This window comes from Leptonotus elevatus, chromosome 16 (genome assembly GCF_054856555.1).
Source record: "Leptonotus elevatus isolate MCC_2025b chromosome 16, RoL_Lele_1.0, whole genome shotgun sequence".
In the NCBI taxonomy this organism is placed as follows: domain Eukaryota; kingdom Metazoa; phylum Chordata; class Actinopteri; order Syngnathiformes; family Syngnathidae; genus Leptonotus; species Leptonotus elevatus.
The window spans coordinates 4,159,123-4,176,712 of NC_141254.1; the positions used below are offsets into that span (position 1 = coordinate 4,159,123).

At 37.4% G+C, this 17,590-nt stretch overlaps 1 protein-coding gene across 1 annotated transcript; it reads left to right on the forward strand.

Moving 5' to 3' along the window:
* The first annotated feature begins 8 nt into the window (after positions 1-8).
* On the forward strand, positions 9-17,278 carry vps11 (VPS11 core subunit of CORVET and HOPS complexes). Its single transcript, XM_086057831.1, has 16 exons — positions 9-206; positions 615-763; positions 849-984; positions 1,065-1,228; positions 1,324-1,559; positions 3,029-3,221; positions 3,359-3,510; positions 3,631-3,817; positions 3,905-4,048; positions 5,052-5,252; positions 5,933-6,094; positions 9,647-9,780; positions 11,541-11,743; positions 11,832-12,003; positions 14,311-14,533; positions 16,902-17,278. The coding sequence occupies exons 1-16, from the start codon at positions 65-67 to the stop codon at positions 17,064-17,066; spliced, it is 2,763 nt and encodes a 920-aa protein (XP_085913957.1). The 5' UTR covers positions 9-64; the 3' UTR covers positions 17,067-17,278.
* The last annotated feature ends 312 nt before the right edge of the window (positions 17,279-17,590 follow it).

A 17,590-nucleotide genomic window follows, 5' to 3' on the forward strand; every position in this document is an offset into this window, starting at 1 on the left:
TCACGTGATTGGGCTGTCACATGACAGTTCTGTTCTGAAGAGCGTTAGCACGACCAGTAACACTATGGCAGCATTTTTGCAGTGGAGAAAGTTTGTATTTTTTGACAAAGACATAGTTAAGGATCCTTCGGATAATGGGAAAACCTTCATGCTTCCAAATGGAATATCGGCCTGCGACTCCGGACGTGGTCATATTGTTCTTGGAGATATCCTTCAGCAGTAGTGGTGACAGCTATTGTTATGCTAGGCTAGACGCAATCGTAAAACGACAGCAACAATTTAAATAGTTGCCACGCACGTTCCACGATGCATACGCTAATAATTATCAAAGAAGGGTGACAAGCCACAGATATGTAACATATCGTATCAATTAGCTTATTTACTGCTATTTGATGACAAAATGTGACGACGTTCTTGACTTGTTTGGGTGTGTCACCTTTGCATTTCTAAACGGTACAATCTTCACCACCATGGCTGCTTGCCAAATGTTTTATAGTCTACATGCAAGGTTCAAAAATACAAACAAGTTAATAAATTTTGAAAAGATGATGAAAGTGTAACACGCTAACTAAGCATAGACTGCATTTGTGTAATTTTTTCCTTAGCCATATTACATATGGGTGGCAACATCTGGCTTCTGATGCGGCTCTTGCAGCTGACAACCTTTCAGGCTTATAAATTACGAGTAACACATATCTACCAACTGAAACAGCACAGTATTCTTGTTACAGTAGGGCAGGACGAACATGGAATAAACCCTCTAGTAAGTACTGTACTGCATTCAAATGTGGCCTCTGTACTATACATTAGAATTAATGACTGAACCACTGAATCTAATTGTTTCTCAGGTAAAAGTCTGGAACTTGGACAAAAAAGACAGTGGAAGTCCCCTCTGCACAAGAATTTTCCCTGCTATTCCAGGCAACAAACCAACAGAAGTTTCTTGCCTTAGTGTGCACGAGAACCTCAACTTTATGGCCATTGGTATGTGGCTGACAAATGTTTGACTGTATGACTCTTACAGATTCCGTGGTTCTGTCTAAAAAGTGTGTGTCTCTTGACAGGATTCACAGATGGCAGTGTGGTTCTGACTAAAGGTGACATAACTCGAGATCGTCACAGTAAAACGTTGACTCTGCATGAGGGAACTATCCCAGTCACGGGTCTTGCCTTCCGTCAAGTTGCTAAAGTCACTCATCTGTATGTTGCCACGCTTGAGAAAGTCCATGTAAGTCTAAGAACAATATTAACAATATTAATGTGATGGTAATTTCTATATCACCATCTATATATATCAATATTCACCTTCTGTCTTTTGATTAGTGCTACACCCTGACTGTCAAAGAGTATCCAAAAGTAGAGCTGGATACCCATGGTTGTGCTCTTCGCTGCTCATCCCTCACGGATCCTTCGCAGGATTCTCAGTTTATTGTGGCTGGTGATGAATGTGTGTATCTCTACCAGCCTGACGAACGAGGTCCCTGCTTTGCCTTTGATGGAACCAAGCTTTTGGCCCGCTGGCATCGAGGATACCTTTTTTTAGTTATTAGAAATACAAAGTAAGAACACTAACCATAAGAACACATATTCACCCAACAAGTAAAACACAAATGGTGTAAAAGAAAGATGAGGGGTGGATAGTATGGAGGACCAAAATTAAAAACAAATAAATAATTAAAAAAGGGAAAATAACAACGGATATAAAAAATAGAATTCAAAAATTAAATCGAAACAAATAAATATAAATGGAAATAAAAACAAAAGGAAAAAAAAAATATATATATATAAATAAAAGTAAAAATAAATACAAAAATAAAAAACGCGATTCAAAAAATAAAAATAAATACAAAAATAAATATATAGAGAGAATAAAATCTCAATAAATAAAAACGTTCTGCTCTCACTTTTATTTATTTCACGCTGCTGACGCTCTGTCAGGTCGAAATGTTATTCAAATGAAAGGGCAGTCCTAAGCGTGTCATGGGTTGGGCTCCGCTGTTGCAAACTGCCTAGAAAGAACGGGTCGGCAAACAAGGAAGTCTCGCCAGCTTGCATAGAGAGAATATTTATTTTTGTATTTATTTCTATTTTTATTTTTTGAATCTCGTTTTTTATTTTTGAATACATTTTTCATTTATATATATATATATATATATATATATATATAATTTCCATTTATATTTATTTATTTCTTATTAAATTTTTGAATTATATTTTTTATGTCCATTTTTATTTTTTGCTTTTAGTCATTCATTCATTTATTTTTGGTCCTCCATAGGCTAGTCTTGAGCTTTGCAGTTTATATAAAATGTTATATCATATGACCTTTTTATCATGAGTATGTTTTGCCTCAGCTACAAGGTACATTTGAAATCTTGTTTCTTATTAGTTTCCTTTCCATTTTGGACACTATAGCTGGCTAACCTCGCCAGCCAGATTGATAATTGTGATTCACTCGAGGGAGTTCTTCACATTATCAATCTGGTACTTCACTCGGCATATCCGTTCGGGAAAGGTGGGACTTGCTGTTAAATACTTCGAGCTGATTAGACGATGCAGCATCTTTTCACATTTGTTTTGACCAATCAAGGCAGCAGATGAAAATATTGTCTTCCATCTCGCCCTGGAGAGGGGGGGCACGAACATCTTTACCAGATAAAAATGCACGAAACACCTCTTGCTGTTCATATTCAACAAGGAAACGGTGAGAAATTCTGCGAGAACATAATTAATTGCAGCATCCATTCTGATAGTCTGATAGTTTTGTTTGTTCCCCCCCACCCCCTGCCATCAGCGCTAATTGGCTTTGTCCTGCCTAAACAACACCTGATTGGTCCGACCTAAAAAAGGTCGGCTGCAAAGGTATCAGCGGGAGCGGTACAAGATGTATTCTCCGGAGTTTGTGAACTCACAAATACCGCGAGAATTCATCTTGCTGGCAAGGTTAATAGCTGGCAGTCTTAATAAATACTATCTTTATTACTTTGATGGGAAAAAAATCCATGTTGGTGTGTCAATATCTACACAGGACAAGGTTTGGTAGCAGTCCATCAGACAAACAGCTTCTGACCATCTACGATTTGGATAACAAGTTCATTGCCTATAGTACCTTATTTGATGATGTCATTGATGTGGTGGCTGAGTGGGGCTCCTTCTACGTCCTCACCAGAGATGGTAAAATGCATATTCTCCAGGAGAAGGACACACAGACCAAGCTGGAAGTAAGTCTAAATACCGATGCGTACTTACTTTAAAGCTAGATGAGTGTCATCACATTAGTAGTGTTGCTGGAGGAGTAGTAGGAATTTCAATGGCTGATTTTTGACTGTCCCAACATATCTTCTCTTTTTTTCAATAGATGCTCTTTAAGAAGAATTTATTTGTGATGGCTATAAACTTGGCTAAAAGCCAGCATCTAGACAGTGACGGACTGTCAGAGATCTTCAGACAGTATGGCGATCACCTCTACCTTAAGGGAGACCATGATGGTGCCATTCAGCAGTATATTCGGTAATTATTAGATTATGCGTCACTTTATTTTATTTCATTTTTTTTATTTAAAAAAAATTCCATTGGTGGAAATGCCACATTTCTGAATGAGTTAAAGTTTTTTTAATCTCTTTCCTACAGCACGATTGGAAAACTAGAACCATCTTACGTTATTAGGAAATTTCTCGATGCACAGAGGATTCATAACCTGACAGCTTATCTCCAAGCATTGCACAGGCAGTCACTGGCCAACGCAGACCACACCACGCTGCTGCTCAACTGTTACACAAAGCTGAAGGACAGTTTGAAGCTGGAAGAGTTTATCAAGGTGACTAGGAGAAGATGTGAGAAATAATGGAAAAAGGTCTCATTCTGCAATGCAGATGTTTTATGGTATGTATTGTATTTTCAATAGAGCAGCGAAAGCGAGGTTCACTTTGATGTTGAGATCGCCATTAAGGTTCTTCGACAGGCCGGCTACCACAGCCATGCTGTTTTCTTGGCAGAAAAGCACATGCACCATGAGTGGTATTTAAAGATTCAACTGGAAGACCTCAAGGTAAATATATATTTATAAAACAATATTTAGATTTACTATACTTATTTTTAAAAAGCCCTTTTCACCAGTTGTTAGACTCAACAAAAATCTAAACAATACTTTTGTTTTTGCTCCCATTTTTTTCTGAGTTGACTCAAAAATCCAAAATTCGAGGACCAGAATTGGTAAACCCTGGGCCTTCACAAATCTGTCTAAATCTGTGTTTGTGAGCATTTCTACTTTGCTTAGATAATCCATCCCACCTCACCAGTGTCTCATATTAAGATGCTAATTAGACACTGACAGCATGATTATCGCACAGGTGTGCCTTAGCATGGTCAGGGTCTAGTCTAGCCTGCAATATCTCAGCAACCGTTGATAAGCTGAAATTTTAAATATTGTCTTTCAATGCTATGAATTACTCTTAAATTCCACTAAAATTGGAAGAAGTGGGGTTTCAAAGAGTGCAAACCCTGCCACAGTTTGGCTTTAGCCCCAGGTGCTAGCTAGCTAGCTCCCATGGTGCTTGTTTATCTGCTAAGGAGCTAGGTAGCATCAGGGGTCAAAGCCAAACTGTGGCATGGTTTTTACTTTCAGGTGCTAGCTAGCTAGGACCCTAGCTAGCTCCCATGGTGCTCGTTTACCTGCTAGGGAGCTAGCTAGCTATTAGCATCAGGGGTTAAAGCCAAACTGTGGCAGGCTTTGTACTTTCTGGACCTGGATTTGCCACCTCTGTATTTTTCTCTGTGATCTGAGGTGGAATTTCCCATTTTGGTCATTTGACCTCATTATATACAGTGTATATATATATAAATATATATATGTGTATGCACGCGCGCGTGCGCGCAAAGTAAGTGTAGAATTAGAATACATGAATACCTAAATTTTCATTTTTGTAGACATAAGCTTGATTTTGTTAAAAAATGCATCTTGTGTGCGTGCGTGTGTTTAAATACTGCCATACAGGTTTTCACAAAGTATTTAGTGCTCACTTACATTTCATATTGTTTCTTCCAAAATGCAGAACTATGAGGAAGGGTTGCGCTACATTGGACGCCTACCTTTTGAACAAGCTGAAAGCAACATGAAGCGTTATGGCAAGACATTAATGCATCATATTCCTGAAGGTACAACAATGCTTCTGAAGGGCCTATGCACCAACTACCACCCAAGTGGGGACACTGCTGAAATTGACAGCCACTTAGAGAGGAACCTGCTCAACAAGGTTGGTGGGCAGTGTCCGTGTTCTTCTGATTGCTGGGCAATGGGCGGTCACCTGTCACTGTCGAACAATAAGGCAAACAAATCTGTGGCTTTACTACCACTTCAACACATCCCACTTTGTTTCATGAAACCTGTAAACGTTGCTTGCCTGCACTTATTAATCAATCTATCATGCAAACATACATAGATTGATAAATAAAACAATGTATAAAAATTTAAATAAATTAATAAAACTAAATAAAAAACGACAAGTTAAAATGAAATAAACATTGTAGAGTGTTCAGAAATCATAATTGTATCAAAGGTACATAAGAAGCTTAAGCAGCTATTCATATATGTGGTAATGATGTAATAAAAAAGTACTGGAGCGCAATGGTATATCATTGGAAAGTTGAGATCATTCTCGTTTAGTTTATGCTAAGTCCCACCCCAAAGCAAAGTCCAGAATTTTTGTCCAGGCCGTTTTCATGAGTTTATTTTAAAGTATTCTGTTGAACCACAATTCAAAAGCAATGTCTGATTTTCATGGGGTAATTTTCATTAAATTTGTATTTTGTTGTTGTTGTTGTCATTAGTATTATTATTAGTAGTAGTAATAGTAATAATACAAATAATAATAATAATAATAATAATATTAATAGGGTACCGACAATTTTGTCCAAATGTGTATTTTGTTTTCAGGCCAACTCAGAGGAATTCATTCCAATTTTTGCCAACAACCCTCGGGAGCTCAAAGCCTACCTAGAGCACATGATTGAGGTGGATCCAAATTCCCCACAAGGAGTTTATGACACACTGCTTGAGCTCCGACTGCAAGACTGGGCGCATGAACAGGACCCTGAGGTCAGAGCAACACAACCAAAGTTATGGACAGTTATAAACAGTTTTTGTTTTACATTTCCCAATTATTAGGCGGTGGGCCAAAGGTCGATTTTGTGTATTTAGATTATCCCTGCCGAGTGAGGACTTCGTCTTTGGTTAAGGTCATCTTCAGTTTTCAACAAATGAAACAAAAATTGTTGGAACTCTTAGCTCTTGCAAATTATTTATCAGTAACTTTGTGCGGGAAGCAATAATCAAGGTTGTGGTTATTGTCTAATTATACGCCTTGAAATGGTTTTGTGTTTTTGTTTTTGCCAGGTATTGCCAGGTCACCTGGTTGGATTATGTATATCGGAAGTTTAACTTAAAATAGTGCTATCATTCACACCCACGCCTCCCCCTTCACCGGCCATTCTTTATTTCTCATAGCTGAAGACATTGAATGTAAAATGTATTTATCATGAGACAAACATATGAATATTATGTTATAGAACAATATTTAATGAACAAAAATAATGAAAAATAGTCTGCTTAGACCTAAATATTGTTTTAGGCTGGATCTTGAGCTATTTCTCCTCCAACCTAGCTACTATAAAATTATACTAGATCATATAGGTTGGTTAGGGCTAAGTAATTTGGCTAACATTCTAATTTAGACGCGACTAGGGCTCTAGTTTGGGAACACAGAGCGCTTCCCATGATAAAAACGATAATATATAACAATAAGAGAACACGCACGCACACACACACACACAACGTTTTTTTCCCCACCCCTTCACCTCTCACTGTCTACTTCAGAACAGTCCACAATCAACTGGTTGGCCAGTAGCTTAAAACAATGATTCATTTAGAAACCACCTTAAAACTTACCTAAGAATTATGTCTTCACTGAATGCATGTTATTGTGATTTTTGTTCTCCACACTTTTTTGCCACGTAACAACTCCCACATAATACTTCCGATTTTACACTGTTCAAATTTCAACTTGCTTCAAAAATTCACGCCTCCCGGGGTATATATTGTCTGATTCCACATTACTTACAGTATTCACACAATTTAACGTTAAATATCAACTTTTCCCCATTCATTTCCAATGGGACATACATTGAACTTTTTCTAAGTCCCACTTTCCACGCCCACTTCCATACATATAACCTAACATTATTACCGGGTGTCTGATACTGCTCGTTGGCACAGTTGGTAAAGTGCATTGTCCGTTGGTCTCTTGAGGCCTCCCTGATTTTATGTTTTTTGGATTTGTTGGGGTCTGGATGTTTCTTGGGCTGGGGAGGAGTTCTGGTGGGGGGTGTCTGGTCGGTGCTAGATTTCACCTTCCTTGGTTTTCTTCGGTCCCCTCGGGTCTCCTGGTGTTCGATTTAGGTGAACGGTATGAGATTTTTTTTTCTAATAGGTTTTCTGGTGAGCTAACAAATACACACACGCACGCACGCACGCACGCACGCACGCACGCACATACACATACTCACCCACACACACAAAAAAAAAAAAAAATGTATGTATGTATGTATGTATATATGTATATATGTATGTATATATGTGTATATATATATATATATTTAAAAAAAAAAAAAAAAAAAAAAGAGCAATGATGATGACATTTCCGAATGAACAATACTGAGCTCTTAAAAAAAAGAAAAAAAAAAAGGTAAAGTGCATTGTCCAGTAACCAGGAGGTCATAATTTCATCATTTATCTCTCAATTTTCTTCATAAGCATTCCACATGCATTCAAATCTTAACATTACGCTCTTAGCTTTCAGCATTCCCACGCAATTTCTCCAGAAATTGCACTCAATCTAGTCTGGATATGTGCCACTAACCTAAAAGACGTTTATTCTGCCTTTCTCTCATTTTCAATATTCACACATCTTTCAAGGAGACTGGTAGTGACTTGTCAATCAACTGCGGCACGGGCACCTGCCCTATTAGCAATATTTTCCTTGTCATGACCAGCCCAACTTTGCCTCTCATTGGCTCATCAGTCCTCATGCTTAAAGTTACCCAATCTAATCAGCAAAGGCAGCGAGTACCAGCCAATTAGAGGCACAGGTGGGCGGGTCATGGCTCCACCATCCTTGAGTGAGTATACACCATATACCCACGTATACCCTGGACTACATACCTGGGGCCATGCAAGTAATTGTGTTAAATATGAATCTATTGTCTGTTCTATATAATAGTAAATTGTACTGTTTTAATAAGCTGCCATTGTGTAGCCCTGGTAAAATGATGATGTAATGAGGCTAATAAAAACGGATTTTTTAATTTATTTATATTAAAATAATACACTGTGTCTACACTTATAAACCTTGCCCAGAGTTGCTTAAGTCTTGAAGTTTGTCTATGAGGTTGGTGGGTCGGGAAAAAAGAGAGCAGCAAACAACACCCCGTGGTGCTCATTTAAGAACCACCCCATAATATTCAGCGATATTGAAGTGCAGTACACGTAGGTTCAGGTCTCGAGATTCTCGTGCTTAATTGATCAACAAGACCTAATGGGGGAGGCTAACTTTACTCGTAATAAACATCGCCAAACTTTTTGCAGCAAATAGCATTTTCTAACATAATTTTTGCTTCACTGCAAACATTGAAGCAGCTCCTTTTGGTCGATATTTCGTGTAATGTTTCGCTCTGTCCACTCTCCACCATCAGCTGACTATTATGGGACCAACAGCTATTGAATATTTACGCCTGATTGGCTCAATAACAAAACGTGATTTGTAGCTTATCTTCAACTGACATTGAAGCTGCTGCATTTGCCTGCAAATTTAACAAACTTTCTTACCTGATTTGGGAAAAATGTGACAGAGAAAATCTGATTAACAACAACAAAAAAAGATTTAAAACTTGAAAGATGCGGGTCCTCTCTCCTACTTGGGGTCATTATTTTCAAAAACTAAAGCTCAATGTGGCCTTGGCCCACTGCCTACATACCTGTACACTACAGTACCCATGTTTATGTTTGAGAGTACATTTGACAGAGTCTGTTGTGGAGAAATGTTTTCTTTATTAACTCATTCACTCCCAGCCATTTTCACTGAAGCAACCCCCTTCGATCCCGGCTGTTTTACTGGATTTTGACTGATTTTGCAAGGCCCACAGATTATTCTGTTCTATTGCTATAAAAACATGGAACCTACCAAAAGAAAGATTAGAGTCTCTTCTTTCATCAGGAAAAAAAAAGTGTTTCAGTTTTGCAGCAGTTAGCATTAGAATATAGCTAAGTTTCATTATTATTCACAAATAAAATACTGGAGAAAAGAGCTTTTTTGCTACATGGCCCTGGTTGATCTCTTATGCTCTGCTGCCACCTGCTGGCCGTTTTTGTAATAACTGCCATTGCTTTAAGCGTCCTTTTCAGGTCAGAGACTGCATCAAAGCCTTCTGTATGCATAAAAAAACATTAAAAACAAACCGTATGAATACATTTTTGGGAGTGCAGGCCAGTTTTTGGGTTTGAATGAGTTAAAAAAAAATCTATATATATTTTAGTTGAAATGTACTTGATAATCATCTTGTTCTTATTTTTTTATTAATATTATTTTTTTTGCAGAGAAAAAAGATCCTGCAGGGTGAATCTTTGTCACTCCTGAGGAGTGACAATACTGTGTTTGATAAAGCCCTGGTCCTCTGTCAGATGCACAATTTTAAAGAGGGTGTCCTTTACCTGTATGAGAAAGGCAAACTGTAAGTAAACCCGGCGCACTGACCATGCATGAAAATGAGTGTTAATGTAGCAAAACAGCCCTAACCAATGTTCCCCCTGGTTTAACACGTGTCAAACTCCCTGAGCATTCTTTGGACCATTAGACATGCACCCGGGGGCCAAACTAGTATCACACTTGTCCAAAACTTAGACGTTACATGATGTGGGTACGATACAAAGATAATCCAAACCATCTATATATCAAAATAGATGCTATCTTTGGAAAGAGATTTGTACCACAAATAAAATGAGTTTGTAAGAATCAGTTAATGATTAAGCATTTTATGCCACATTTTATGTTGTAAATTGTCCCAAATAAGTGAATGGTAAATGTGTAATAATCATAATTGTTAATAAATATTTGCTATTTTAACATAAAACATATCGTCATTGTCCTGTGGAAAAACACTTATGTCCAATGTTTTTGGGATGTCTGCATTCAGTTTCACACCCTATACGTAAAATGTAAATTTAAAAAAAACTACAAAAATGGACATACAGTCGATGATATGATAAAGTGGAAAATGACTTTTACTCTTTTACTGCCTAATGTTAACCAAAAAACAACCCAGACAGTGCCAGCCGGTTTTGAGCATTTTCACTCATCATTTAAGGCAAACAGAATATTGTGTGCTATGACTACATAAATATAGTACCATATGAATGATTGGATTCCATTCTTTCATTTGAAAAAAAAGTATGTTTCTACCTTATTCCGTTCTTTAGTAATCACCATTAAGTAATTGGAGTGACATCAAGCGAAAATAGAAAAATTAAGGAGAAAACAAGCTTTTTGTGAAATGATTTTCTGCACAACATCAACACTAATATTTTTTTGTTCAGTGATGCCCTGTGAATTTAGTATACGTCATTAAAAATGTTGGGTGGTAAAAGAGTTAACAATATGTGATTATAGAAGTGGTTGAATGAAAAGGTAAGCTATATAAAATGTTCAACAATGTTATTGCTAATTACAGCAAAAGTGTTTAATGATATTACTAATTACAGCAAGCATTAGATGCTTCACTAGATAATAATTCTCAAGGATTTTAAGGACTTAACCAATCGTATCTCAAATTCACTCTTTTTAGATGATGCGAAACAATAATATTAAAAATCTTTGGTGGTAAATATATTATCATGAAAAAGTATTTGCCCCTTATACAATTACTTTTTTGTATTAGTTTCCCCACTTATGTGTTTGAAATTAGTTGATCAAACAAATATAACCTTAAGTATCTGTTTATAATCAAAGTATTGCTTTTTTTTTAATGGTTAATTTGATCAAATTGTCAAAGCTACCTGACACTATGTGTCAAAGAACTTATTACTTAAGGTCCATATTACAATGATTACCGGTACATGACATCTCAATTGCTCCCACATTTTCACAATTTTTCGGTCTTTGTCAGAGATGGCAAATCCAGGTCCAGAAAGTAAAAACCCTGCCACAATTTGGATTTAGCCCCTCATAGCTAGCTTCCTAGCAGGTAAACAAGCACCCAGGGAGCTAGCTAGCTAGCTAGGACCGAGGACGAAAGCCAAACTGTGGCAGGGTGCTAGCCAGCTAGCTAACTCCCTAGCAGGTAAACGAGCACCATGGGAGTTAGCTAGCTAGCACCTGGGGCTAAAGCCAAACTGTGGCAGGGTTTTTACTTTCTGGACTTGCCACCTCTGGTCTTTGTCACAATTTAAAAATAATAAATACAGGTATGTGACCATTACTTTTTTCGCCCTACAGGTACCAACAGATTATGCACTACCACATGCAGAATGAGGTGTATGATAAAGTGGTTGAAGCTTGTAAATGTTACGGGGACCAGGAAGGCTGCCTGTGGGAACAAGCTTTGGGCTACTTTGCCAGGAAAGAAGAAGACTGCAAGGCCTACATCAGTGAAGTTTTGCGTCACATTGACCAAAATAACCTGATGCCTCCTTTACTTGGTATTTTTCAAAATGTATATAGCATTTTATATACCATACCCATTTAAATTAAATAAAAAACAGTAGAGCTTTATTTCTGTGTTTATAGTGGTGCAGACGCTGGCACACAACTCGACAGCAACCCTATCTGTTATCAAAGACTACCTGATCAACAAGTTGCAGAGGGAGAGCCGACAAATTGAGGATGACGAACATAAAATACACCAATATCGCGAAGAAACTGCTCACCTTCGTTCTGAGATCCAGGAGCTCAAGACAAGGTGGGTTGTTTAAACTCTCCACAATCAGTTCCATGATACTGTTTGAACTTCAATTTGTGGGGTTTCAATATAAAATTTCCTCTTGAAATCAATTGTACAATAATAGCTAGTGTCCTCTGTTGGGATTGCCATTCAAGCTTTAGAAGTCAGCAGATGTTAATTTTCTTCTAAGTACATGTTAAAATCACTCATTCAAATGTGCCACTGCTCACCCGGCAGTGCAATAAAGAGTACAGCATTTTCTGCTCTAATAGCCAGAGGCAGAACTGGGGACTTGAGACTAGGCTGGCGGCTAGGTGTTCTCTATCAGTCCAGCATCTGAAAAGAAAAGCAAGCGTCTCCGTAAAGATTAACTCATTCACTCGCAGCCATTTTCACTGAAGCAACCCCCTTCGCTCCCGGTTGTTTTACTGGATTTGGACTGATTTTGCAAGGCCCACAGAATATTGTGTTCTATTGCTATAAAAACATGGATCCTACCAAAAGAAAGATTCGAGTCTCTTCTTTCATCAGGAAAAAAATTATATTTCTGTTTCCGTTTTGCAGCAATTAACTCTAGAATATAGCAAAATGTCATCATTATTCACAAATCTGCTTAAAACTGTGGGGAACTGACCTTTGTTGCAACATGGCTCTGGTTGTCCTCTTATACTCTGCTGCCACTTGCTGTCCGTTTTTGTAATTACTGCCATTGCTTCAACCATTCTCTTCAGTTCAGAAGCTGCATCAAAGTCTTCTGTATGCTCTAGCATAAAAAACATAAGAAATGTATAAATACGTCTTTGGGAGCATGGCTATAGTTAAAATAGAACGTATTTATACATTTTTGAGAGAAAATTAGTTAAGCAGAAGCATCACTTTTATTTTCACTCATGGAGGCAGCACCTTATGAACAAACTGCCATATTACACTTGTCATTTTTGTGGCTCCATACATGTGACACATTCAGCAGACTCACTGGCAAAGAAAATCCTCACACCGCCCCTTTTATAACTTAGCCGTACATTTAATCATTCGGGATTGGTATTAGAACCCAAGTTATGTATAATTTATTTAAATGGTATTTACATTGTTTCAAATATTACACTGGTTTCAACATCTCTGGAGAGATTTGTAAATGTATTTGACTAAGGGTGCCAGACGATTATTTTTTTTTAACCGTAACTTACTCATTTGCTCCCCAAAACGTATAAATACAATCTATTTTAAATGGTTTAAGTGTCCCAAAGACGTATTTATATGTTTTTATGTTGTTGTTGTTTTATGCTAGAGCATGCAAAGGCTTTGATGCAGCCTCTGAACTGCAGAGTACGGGTGAAGCAATGGTAGTAATTATAAAAACGGCCAGCAGTTGGCAGCATAGTATAAGAGATCAACCATGGCCATGTTGCAAAAAGCTCATTTACCCACAGTTCTAAACAGATTTGTGACTAATGATGAAACTTAGTTATATTCTAATGCTAATTGCTGCCAAATGGAAAGTGATGAAAGAAGAGACTTTAATCTTTTTTTTGGTAGGTTTGATGTTTTTATAGCAATAAAACACAATATTCTATGGGACTTGCAAAATCAATCACAAAACAGTAAAACAGCCGGGAGCAAAGGAGGTTGCTTCAGTGAAAATGACTGGGGCTGAATGAGTTAATTACATGACTTAAGTTGTTAACTTACGATTAATCGCAATTTTTTTTGTCATTAATACACTAATTTCATAATTCATAAAATGTAGTTAAAATTAAAAAGATGTACTGTACTGTAAAAAATGAGAGTGATATTGATTTGTGTGATGGTCATTTTTCTGCCACTAGACGGCATAATTGCATTTGTAAGACGTTGGTGAGAGCTCAGTGCGTTTTTCTTTCTGCACGTTTTTAAAATTGTCAAATACAAGTTGACCCAGTCTCCACAAATATAGTGCTAAATTTTGACGTGCGACTGGAATTCCCCCAGTACAGGCATTCTAAGTAAGGGGCGGTCATTAATCGCGCATTCAAAGAATTAGTGGCGTTAAAGGAAGGCACTGATGTTGACACCCCTAATTTGCGCTTACTACTCATCTATCCATCCAAAGTACTGACCAACAGCTATTCCTACTTAATGTATGTAAAATAAAAGTTGAAGGGTTGGATACATTTGTTTTAAACATATTAATACTGCATGAAATGGAAAATAATAATTCAAGTATGGTGTGGCATGCCCAACATTTATCGATTCTACATGTCAAGTCTCCCAAACAACCTGTTTGATAACCAGAAAAGTCTGAAACTGCCTTACTAACTGTAACTCCAAATCAAAAAATACCCACAGTGCCAAAATATTCCAGAAGACCAAGTGCAACATGTGCAACAGTCCCTTGGAGCTGCCCTCCGTTCATTTCCTGTGCAGCCACTCCTTTCACCAACACTGCTTTGAAAGTTATGCTGACAACGAGGCCGAGTGCCCGACATGTGCCCCAGAAAACCGCAAAGTAATGGACATGCTACGTGCCCAGGACCAGAAGCGTGACTTGCATGATCACTTCAATAGACAGGTAACACCGCTGCAATAAACTTAAGAGAGAAAAAGAAGTTGTGATAGCCACCACAATAAGTGGAGTAGATACAGTAAATGCAACATGACCTTGTTCATTGCAATTGAAACCACATTTAGATTTTTTTTGCATACAAATATACAGTGCTGTGAAAAATTATTTACCCTCTTCACAAGGTGTTATGGTACTTTTTGGTGTAGTTTACAAGGACGGTTTGACATATTGAACTACAAATTGTGCGTCCATGCCCATTTTTAGGAACACATTGAGGTACATACACATATACTGTATATATACACATATCGGTATATACAGTACAGGCCGAAAGTTTAGACACACAATCAATGTCAATTGCTTTAATTTCATGAATATTTACATTGTAGATTATCACTGGAGGCATCAAAACTAAGAATGAACACGTGGAGTTATGTACTTAAACAAACAAAAAAAGGTGAAATAACTGAAAACATGTTTTACATTCTAGTTACTTCCAAATAGCCTCCCTTTGCTCTGATTACTTCTTTGCACACTCTTGGCATTCTCACCTCTGGGAACTCCTTCAATACTGAAAAATAATAATCAGAGCAAAGAGTGACTATTTTGAAGAAACTAGAATATAAAACATGTTTTCAATTATTTCACCATTTTTTTAAGTACATAACTCCACATGTTCATTAGTAATTTTGATGCCTTCAGTGAGAATCTACAATGTAAATAGTCATTAAAATAAAGAAAATGCATTGCATGAGAAGGAGTGTCCAACCTTTTGGGCTGGACTGTATACAAATCTATAATTTATTTTATAACTAGATGTTATCATTACATTATTTATTTCACCGGTGGCATTGATTCCACTCATGGATCAAACCTGCGCTGCCACCTGTCTCTGGTTTCAGAGCACAGAGTGCTGACCAATGAGCTATTATTCCGGACCACGAGCTCAATGGTCAGTACTCGAATAAGAGGAGGTGAGGTCTTTACTAATGTTTAACCGGACATCTCCAGCCATTACGTTTTGTCATATCTTGTAAGTAGTGAATCTCCACTCTGTAGTAAGGGTGGGCGATATGACAATATTAATATCGTGTGAAGATTTGCAGGGCTGACGATCTGTCATTTCTGTGAAATTGTTTAATCGCGACGCAAAGCATTTCAGCGCAGTTTGACCGTCACCTCATTTTCTGCCACTGACTGAATGACAGCCATGCATTTGCTGCCACTGCCTTGGGAGTGACGTAATCTAAATGACGACCACTCAGTCAGTGTGATCAACTCTAGCTCACAGAACTGTGACTTTTGTTATTGTTTTACTCAGGAATTTTGCTGCTTTATCATTTATATTTTTAATAATCAATTAGCATTTCTTATTATTACAAAAATTGTTACAAAATAGAAATTGTGACTTTTTATTCAAAAGAGAGTCGTCACTGCCATCTAATGGCCATAGTTCGTCAATATAGTACATGATCAGCTTCATACTGAGAGCACAGCTGGCCAAGACGTCCTTCCAGCAATTACCATAAAAAAAAGAAGTAGTTTATGGGAATTCCCGTCGGTGGCACTATACGTTAGGGTTGTTGTTGGCGGGAATACCTGACGATGGCAGGCAAAGACTTAAAGATTGTGATATTTGCAGGGTTGCAGGATGATAATCTCTAAATAACCTGTGAAATATCAAGGTACAACCCGAAGTTATGGACCCAAATAAAAATCTGCGGTAGAGTGAATCTGCAATAGTTGAACCACGAAGTAGTGAGGGACCATTTGTACTCAATAGGATAATCAATTCTAAAATGATTTGTTAGTAACAGCCATAGTTATTAATAATGAATAGTTATTAATTATTCGATTCATCAGACACTGATCATATTAGTTATTTCTAACAATAATTACAGACAGCCGCAACTCATTACCACATAAATACCAATGTCCAACTAGACAAAGTGCAATTTCTGCAGAAATTGCGTGGGAATGCTGAACGCTTGTGAAATCTTAAGTAAATCGAAAGATAAATTATGTGAAAAATATTAATTATTAATTGGAGTTGTATGATAAATGAAAAAATAACTTGTTGTTCAGCATTCCCATAACAATTATTTCTATAAATCTCTTCCATTATTTACATTTTCAAATTTCATTTGCACTCCGTTGAAGATCTCTGGATTAAGTGTTAAACATGTATACAATATTGTTGTGGTGGGCACTTTTGCTTGGCTAGTGGATATTTCTATGTACCAAGGTTGTTGTTGTTGTTTTTACCTTTGTGTCATCAAGACTTTAAAAAAATATTTTTATAATGTTATGGTGTCTTCTATGGTTACTATGTCGTGGGAAAATCTAACCCCTCATTCGTTCTTTTGATTTTCAGTTACAGAGCTCTCATGATGGATTTTCTGTTGTGGCCGACTACTTTGGCCGAGGAGTTTTTAACAAACTCACTCTTCTTACGGACCCACCTGGCAGCAAACCTGTTGGGAATCTAGAAGTGAATTTGCAGAGAGACCTTCTCATCCGTACCAAGAGGAACTGCTAGAAGACATACCTACAGTGTATTTGTGGTTACAATCTTGTCTGTGGTTAACTGTATTTATGTGCATGTCACATCTGCAATATTTCTCAAGCATGTCTATTGCTGCATTGAACACAATTTTGCATTGATCTCATCTCCTTGTTTGTATCACTAAGTTGTCAGGAACTTACTCTCGTCTCTTGTCTGGTTTGCGATGCAATAAATAATTCAGCATATCTATGTAGTCTTTGACATGGTTTCAGGCAACAAACAGCAGACATCTGTGAAACTTGTTTCTGTGAAGGCCTAATTTGTGCGTCAACTGGGGCAAAAGATGAACATTTATTATAATATATTGTACTGGATTCCGGTGTGTGTAGTGTACTCCACTGAACATGGACCTGAGGAAGCAAAAAGCAAGTTTGCTCTAAATATTAGATGGAAAATTATAGACAAGCATGTTAAAGGTAAAGGCTATAAAGCCATCTCCAAGCAGCTTGATGATCCTGTGACGTATTCAGAAATTTAAGATCCTCGAGACAGTAGCT

Bases quoted from the DNA above. Each gene is read 5' to 3' on its own strand.
- vps11 (XM_086057831.1), top strand. From the start codon at position 65: ATGGCAGCATTTTTGCAGTGGAGAAAGTTTGTATTTTTTGACAAAGAC. The intron at 1,229-1,323 runs GTAAGTCTAAGA...TCTTTTGATTAG, and splicing joins CCACGCTTGAGAAAGTCCAT to TGCTACACCCTGACTGTCAA. The intron at 3,222-3,358 runs GTAAGTCTAAAT...TTTTTTCAATAG, and splicing joins ACACACAGACCAAGCTGGAA to ATGCTCTTTAAGAAGAATTT.